Here is an 8672-nt window from a genome sequence, read left to right on the forward strand (position 1 = left end):
TTTTTATTAAGAATATACAGATATATATATTATTAGAATATACAGGTATATAATAATATATCTCTTTATTGTGTATATATATATATACGTACCTATACGTTCCCAATAAAAAATTAACTTAAATATTAAAATAAAAACTTATATTGTATAAGAAATGATTGAGAGAATCCTATAATTATATTTTTAGAGTTTAGTTAACACGACTTTTACGCGAAAACGTGTCTATATAGGCGTATATGTATACATGATCTATTTATTATTTGAAACTAAGACAATATTCACCTCTTATATCTAGATCTAGTTTTAAAAATTTGTTTGATTTATTCTTTACAATATCAGAAATTAAAAAAATAAGAAGGGAAAGAAAAATGTTTTGAAATAACCAAAAGTTTTAAAATTTACTTTCTACAATTCATCCTTGTCTTTTATAATTGCCCAGTCCTCCTTGATCAAATCTGCACCCTTCTCGCCTATCATTATCGTAGGCGCATTTGTGTTTCCACTAGTAATTGTCGGCATGATGGATGCATCAATCACTCTTAATCCCTGTATGCCGTGGACCTTTAATCGTGGACTCACGACAGCTGTGGGATCGTCTTGAGGACCCATTTTGGCCGTTCCAACAGGATGATAAATTGTAGACGACATATGTCGCAGATTACACTTCCAATATTCTTCAGAATCAGGTTCAGTATCACGGCAACCCGCAATGTTTAGGTGATGCAATCTTACTCCATGCCGTTTAAATGACTCCGTGTTCATCATTTTCTTCACGACATCCAAAGACTTTAACATCGTTTCTACGTCCTCTTCTGCGGAATAATAATTGGCAAAGATTCTGACTGGATCTGCCGGATCTTTGCTACGTAGCCGCAATTCGCCTATGCTCTTCGGCTTTAGCAGAACAGGTACAGGAGCGAGTGTCGTTTCCTCTGTTGTAATTTTTGCTATCTCTTGACTTAGTTCTTCGTTTACGTGAAACTGCATGAGTGTAATGAACGTTTTGTCCACTTGCCCTTGTTGAAAATGGATATGATGAAACTGAATGTTTGGATACTTGGAACTCGGATCATGTACGTTAACGAACCCATGAAGATCATAAGCTGCGCTACTTGCCAAGGGACCTCGATTGTAAATTAAGTACTCGTAAGCTTCGTCTAATAAATATGCGGGCGAAGGTGTTGCACTGTGATTTTTAAAAACCCAGAACATGCCGATCCATTTAAGATGATCCTGAAGATTCTTGCCGACAGGTAAATCAACGACACTAGGTATCCCCATTTCGTATAAATGCTGTTTAGGTCCAATACCAGAGAGCATAAGGAGTTGGGGACTACCGATGCTGCCGGCCGACAGGATCACTTCCTTCGAGGCCTTCACGTCGATTGACCTTCCGTCTTTCAAAGTCACGCGTACTCCGACCGCTTGAGTACCATCGAGGAGAATGGCGTCGGCTCGAGTAGATTTCATTACATACAGATTGCTTCTATCTTTAATTGGCGACAGGAAGGCTTTTGAACAACTCATTCTGCGACCTTTATCCAAGGTGCCCTGGGCTATGCCATATCCAATATATTTTTCGCCGTTATTAATAATGTCCAAAATAGGCACGTTCAACTCGCGAGCGGCGTCTAGAACCATATTAAATATGCCCGGATTGGTATAATTAAAATATCTGACATTTAATGGTCCGTCATGACTACAGTATTTGCTTCTCCACTCGTCACTATGTCCATGACCGCAAGATTGCGATTTCTTGAAATATGGCAGGATTTCATTGTAGCTCCATCCTTTGTTTCCCATTCGAGACCATTCGTTGTAGTCCTCATCGTTGCCATAAATATAGAGCATAGCATTTAGAATAGAGGAGCCGCCGAGAGCCTTACCTTTTGGCCACTTGCATAATTTGTTTTTGCTACCGTGGCAAGCAAATTTTTCGGGTTCAACATCGTATGAATAATCTTGCGGTGAGTCTATTTGCAGTAAAAAGGTCCCGGGAATCTCGCTTAGTATTGAAGGATTCTCGCCAGCTTCAATCAACAATACTTTCCAGTCTTCTATTTCGGTCAAACGATTGGCCACCACAGATCCAGCGCTTCCACTACCAACAATCACGAAGTCAAATTCTATATTAGAAGTGGCAATCTCTTCTGAGCGATCTGGGGGGTAAATATCACTGGCTAAGCTGCATTGCGCTGCTAGAAGCGTTTGCACCAGTTGTGCGAAGATATTAGCGGGAGAACCACTCGCTGCAGCTGCACAACTAGCAGTCAAGCACGCTTCCATGATTCAAGTGCACGTACGAAGCAATTTATACCTGCTGAAGAAAACATTTGTTAATATTTAATGTATCACTAGAATGCCTTATACAAATGAGTACATAATGCAAGTAAGAATCAATTAAATATGTCTAAGAATAAAGGTTTTTAAGAATAAGAAATTATTTTGAAATTTAATATTTTATTTTAGAATAAAAATTTTGCAGCAATTATTTTTAGTACATTTGCGACGGAGCCACAAAGACATTGTTAAATATTGATATTAATGCTATGAAAATACAGATAAAACATATCGGAGAAAAATTACTTTTTAAAGAAATAAGATAAAAGCCTCAAATTTATTAAATTATTTGTATTTATATTTTATAATATTTCAATTAGTCCTAACTATAATTATTACAGAACCATAAGAAGTTATAAACGTGATAAGAGATCGTACAGGATTTGCTTTCTACTATATTTCTCTATTTTTGTTAATAACTCGAAAATATTTAGCCACAGTTTTTTTTGTTTTTTTAACGATTGTGTTCTTAACATTTTAAATATCTAAAAAATATCATTCTCATATTATATTTTCAAAGTTATCAGAATCTTGCTTGTTGATTTATTAATATATAAGTATAACTTTTAAGAAAATATTATTTTGAATATGATTTCGCGAATACATGAAAGTTTATTTTATTTTGTAATGAAAAGATTACATATGCTTAGTAGAACTGTAGTATATAAATAGATAATTATGTATATGCATTTATTATCAACTATTGAACATATGTAATCTTTAAATCTTTTTACTATATTTCCATTTCTTAATACTATATGCAACGTTTTGAATGCATTGAGTTTAAAATTATATCTTATCAATACTATTGTTTTCTCGATACCGAATAACAATGTCGTTTCTTCTATCTGTCGCACTTCATGATTCAGTTAAATGCGACTTACATGATTTACTTTTGCCGAAGAAAATATTTTTTAGTATATTCGTAAAATATTTTTCAATATTATTATTTTCAGTATAAATGATAACAAAATAAATGTCATTTGATATACTTAATATAATATATTATTTTTATGACATTGTAATTTCTCAAGGACCGTCTCTTAAAACCAAGATGATTAATTTTCATGGAGATCATGGTCAATCCCAGATAGCACCAAGTTGTCTAAAAAATGACTAAGGGCCGTGGCACATAAAAAAACTTAAGCAGTAAGACTTAAGACTTAAGAATTTCAACCATACGGAATTTTCAGCGTAGCTTACGTTTCAATATGGCTGCCTTACTGTTCGACCGTGATTGGTCAATTCGCTTACGTCTTAAGTCTTACTGATTAAGTTTTTTTATGTGCCACGGCCCTAAAAGATAACACACTTTTTGTAAAGGTGTCTTTTAGTGAAAGCGTATAGTCGATGAAAAGATAACTAATAGACTAATATATGTCCCTTTAAAAGTCATCTTGTAGCCTAAGGCCGATATTACATTTGTCGTACGACAAACTTTTTAAGCGCATTGATTAAATAATTTCTAGAGACTCAAGAAAGTTTCTATTTTGCAGCCAATCAATATGCTTAAAAAGTTTGCCGTACGATAAATGTAATATCGGCCTTAACCTATAAGATATCTAAAAGACATCTAATTTTAGACATTTTGAATCGTTTTAATTATATGTGTTGTAGAGTTAAAATCTAATAAATGCGGTTATATTAATGTTACATAAGTATAACAAAATTGAGTATTACAAATAATATTGCATAAATATTATTGATAAGCTGTAATTTGCCATTTATAAATGTGATTATATTGTATTTATATATTGCAATTATATCCTATGTATGGACAAAAATATTTAGCTCAACACATATATGTATGTATAATCAAATTTAAAAAATTTAATTCATGAAACTAAACATTTTATTTGTGGAATTTTTTTTTATTTATGGGAGTTAAAACAAACGATTTTCACAGTTCTTTGGACAATTTCTGTTTGAATAGTGAAAATCGGACATTTATCTGCCCAATTTTCCAAAAATCAGTTCAATATCTGAATTGTCTGTATGAGGATTGTATCAGAAATTAAACTGAGATAAGAAATAATTACAATCTTATTAGCCGCGCTTTTCGTTCGTAAACCAAAAAAACTTTTAGCCATCTTTTCGCTTCGCCAAAAAGACATCTATAAAAAGATGACGAAAAGATGTCTTTCTTAGGTTGTCTTTTCGGCAAAACGAAAAAATGTGTTATAGACATTTTTTAGACATCTTTCAAAAGACGATCTTTTTGTAATCAGAAAGACATCCTTTATAGATCTTTTAGCCTTGCGAAAAGATGACTTAAAAAAGACATTTTTTCGTCATCGTTTAATTTTATGTGCTGTCTGGGATGTTAAGATCAAATAAGTGAAGACTATCCAAGCTGTATCTATTAAAACGAATTATTATCAAATTTTTAATTATTTAACACGCACACACACACACACACACACACACACATCTGAGTAAAAAAAAAATAAAAATTGAAAATCATAAATTAAGATTTCATTAAATGATAACACATTTTTAACTTAAAATTGTCTAAAAAATTTGGTAGTCATTTACAACTTAAAAAATTATTTTCTCCAAGGAAGTTCTTCAGTTCAATCATTTATAATCTATATCTGATATTTAAATATATTTTTGTAAAGAAATGTGTATTCCATTTATCACACTAATTTTGAGAGATAGTAAAAATCAATATAATATAAGAGATATAAATAAATAATAAAGTAAATAGTAAGATAAAGATAAGAAATAAATAAATAATAAAATAAATGATAAAATAAAAATAAATGCGTTTCTTATATAATTAAATTGATAGCATGCTATTTTCGTAAACTATATACAATTAATTAAAAAGAAATTAATTCAATATATATTTTTCAAAAGAAATTGTCTACTCGTTATTTATATCATTGAATACTTTAACATCTTGTATAATAATAAAAAGTTTGAGCCGAAATAAAATTTCGAAATATTGATTCTTAATTATTCGCTTTATATTGTTAACTATATTTGTTAATTAAGAACATTTCTGAACTGTTAAAATTAACGAGAGAAAGCAAGTCTTATTTTTAATTATATAATATTCAAAACTAATTTTCTCTGTTGTTTTAAAAAATTTCTAGTTTTAGGTTTTTCAAAATTCTGTTTAACGCATCTTGAAATTTCTATTCGAAGACAATCATGTAGGAAGATTGGTAAGGAATTGTAAAAGTACAGATAACAAAAGTGGAGAGATACAGAAGAGCAATAACCTTCTCTACTTAAATAGTTCATGGATTTTTCCCTCGCAGCAAGAAAAAAATCATTCATGATGTATACATATATATGTACATATATTGATCATTTGACCTTGTTATTTTGAAAACACAATTTATTCTGTTTTCGAAGTGTCACGGGATAGCATCGTGAAACTAATATACTTATACGTGACTATGCATATGAACTTTGAAAATTAAGTCAAGAGTTATTGTATTGTGCAAAGTGACTATTGAACATTTGAAATATGAGGATAAATTATATAGAAAAAACATTATTTAGATAATTATTATAAATTATTTTACGGTTTATTTATTTTATTATTTTACTGAATATATGATAATATTTTATTTATTACTTTTATGTTATTCTGCCCATACGTGTAATACATTTAAAGTATTTAAAACTATAAATACTTAAATATTTATTCTATTTATATTTTTTAGTACACGATGCAGCTCTTACTTTTTCCGAGGCTTTAAATGCAATATTTTTTAGAACCATCAAAGTGTGTATAAAAAATAGATATTTTATTTAAATCAATAAATCTGAAAAATGTAGTATATATTTTTTAATTTGTTAAAGGAATTTAAATTTATATCATCTTCAATTAACATAAAGATATTTTATAAGTAAATACTTTCCTCTGTCTATCAACATAGGAAGCATAATTTTATACGTATTGAAATATGCGTAATAATACCGGTCTTGAAAATGTTGTACTTTAATCTAACTAGCTTATATAATAGAATGCTATTACATATGCTAGATAACAAGTGTTTTTCTTATTATAGAAACGTATCTTTAGAAATGTATTTTTCAATGTTATACAAAGTAAAAATTTATTTATATTATATATATACCATATTTAAAAAAAATTAATTACTCACAATTTAAAAAAGATTTTGTTTATATCTTTTTCTCCCTTCCTGTCTTCCCCTTTCTTCTCTTTCTTTCTCTATTGTTTTATATAAAATATCTTTCTTTCTTTTTAAACTACTAATTATTTACTTTGATCGTGCACGCGCGTTGACATTCTAGAAGATTTTTCCCGTTTTCTCTTTTATATTTATTTTTTTATTTAATATAATTATTTTTCTTTATATTATACATACGAATAGTAACGTTTTTTCTGTCTCTCTAATTCTGTTAAACTATAATTATAATGTATGAAATTATAATTGTAATTATATCTAATTAGAAATTTTTAGGAAACAGCTTACCGATGAATTCTTCAAGTTTCAACGACAGCTTGATTCGTACTGAAGGCCTGAAGAAACTGTAATTTAAAACAGACTGACTCTCCTTTCATAAGATAGTTAAGGCTAACATTCACCTTCAACACGCATGCGCAGGTTTGTTTATCACGTTTTCATATATTTTTATCTTATCAAGATATTTAAAATTCTGTAATCAATTAATCATTTTTCTTATCACTATGAAAACAAATACGTGTAAATTGCGGAATTGTGCATAATTCACAATTTGTAGTGCAAATAGATTACAAAGTAATACAAAGTAATAGTAATTTTGTAGTTACAATTAATGTTTCTAAAAAAGAATAAAAAAGTGCAAGTATATGTCAAAAAATATTTACAGTGCATGCATCATAATGCATGCAATAATGTATAATAGCACATTATGCAATGTGCTATTATTTCACATTTTACGGCTCTGTTTTTTTTTAAATACAACTTGCGTTTTTTAAATTGTATATTAATGATGTCTATTTAAATTACAACCTCTCCGCTTCTTCATCATCATATTTTTTATTATATAAGTATAATACAATTAATTGCATGTTTATATAACTTGATAACTAAGCGTTAGAATCAAATCTCTCTTATATTGTTATTAAGACTGATTGAAGGTGAAAATGCTTTGATTATATCGTTAAAGCTTATTTAACTGAAAGCTTTCTGAACGCAAAAACATTTTTGTATAGTATTTACAAAGTCATTGTCCGTCCTTAAAATATAAAACTGCATAATCTGCTAAAATAATGATTTTTGCAGATCTTATATCTTTTGAGAAACACACTTGGTTTATTTTTGTAGTAAAAAAGGAAAGAGAAACGAGAAAATTTCAAGCGTAGTAATTATCAAAGTTTGCTTAGACTCTATAATTTGCTTAGACTCCATAATTATTTTTGGGGGAAATACAGATCGGAAAAACGTCTATTAAATGTCTATTAATTAAGTATGTAGATAAAATGTCTATTATGTAATCATTTAATTTAATTTCTTATTAGGTTTATCTTGCGTCTTGTGTAATTGTCCAAACTTTTTTGATAAGATTAAAGGCTTTTTTTTATTTTTTCCTTTTTGTGTTTCCGTTGATGACTGTTGGCATGATGATTACATGACTCTCAATTCCTGTATTTTGCGATCTTTCTATCGAAAATAGTTTTTAACATCTAAAATATAAAAAAAAAAGTTCTACCATGTTTTATTTATTATCAGATAAATTTCCATTGAATTTAATTATTCGACGAAGTTAATAGGATCATATTTATTTCTTTTTCTTTAGAAGATTTTAAATGAAAATTTTTTTTTTCAATCATGACAGTAATGAAATAAATTTATATAAGAGGGAAGATATATAGCGTTCAGGGAACAGCAATTGTTTAATACATTGTCAGACTGAAATATTTCGAACTCTATACAATAGATTCTTTTCCCTTCTACTAGCAGATAAATTTATCTCATCCATTTCTTTCATTGCTACAAAACTGTTTTTTTTAATATAATAGTTTATCTTATTTATTTTTGAAATATCTCTCTATATATGTATACAGGGTGGCCCCGAACGTTCCAACCAGACTTTGAGATCTTATAGGAAATTTAATTCTGAACAAAAAATTTCCTATAAACATGGGTCGAAAAATTCTTCCTTAAGAAGTTATCGCTCAAAATCCTCTGATGCAAAGGAAGAGCAAAAGGTGAAAAGAAAATGAAATAAAAAGAAAATGAAATTTAATAAATTTCTTGAAAAAACGATAAAAATAAAAAATAAAAATCTTTTTCTTTTATGAAAATAAAATTAATTTTTCTATACTAATCTAACGCATCTAACAATAAGTAACAAAAGCACTTTTT

The 8672-nt window shown here is 28.9% G+C and overlaps 1 protein-coding gene across 2 annotated transcripts; it reads right to left on the reverse strand.

Annotated features, from left to right (window-relative positions):
* Positions 1–104: 104 nt before the first annotated feature.
* Positions 105–6914, reverse strand: LOC115241934 (glucose dehydrogenase [FAD, quinone]-like). Of its 2 annotated transcripts, none has more exons than XM_029817907.1 (2): positions 6798–6914; positions 105–2320 (listed from the first exon to the last, which is right to left on the reverse strand). In XM_029817907.1, the coding sequence occupies exon 2, from the start codon at positions 2284–2286 to the stop codon at positions 406–408; it is 1881 nt and encodes a 626-aa protein (XP_029673767.1). In that variant the 5' UTR covers positions 2287–2320; positions 6798–6914; the 3' UTR covers positions 105–405. The 2 variants fall into 2 exon arrangements, with proteins under 2 accessions (XP_029673767.1, XP_029673768.1); XM_029817908.1 differs by having other exon boundaries at positions 105–2317; positions 6798–6890.
* Positions 6915–8672: the final 1758 nt, after the last annotated feature.

This window comes from Formica exsecta, unplaced genomic scaffold, assembly GCF_003651465.1.
Source record: "Formica exsecta isolate Colony F162 unplaced genomic scaffold, ASM365146v1 scaffold543, whole genome shotgun sequence".
Lineage (NCBI taxonomy): Eukaryota > Metazoa > Arthropoda > Insecta > Hymenoptera > Formicidae > Formica > Formica exsecta.

Excerpts from the sequence above, each read along its gene's own strand:
- LOC115241934 (XM_029817907.1), bottom strand. The coding sequence starts at position 2,286 with ATGGAAGCGTGCTTGACTGCTAGTTGTGCAGCTGCAGCGAGTGGTTCT.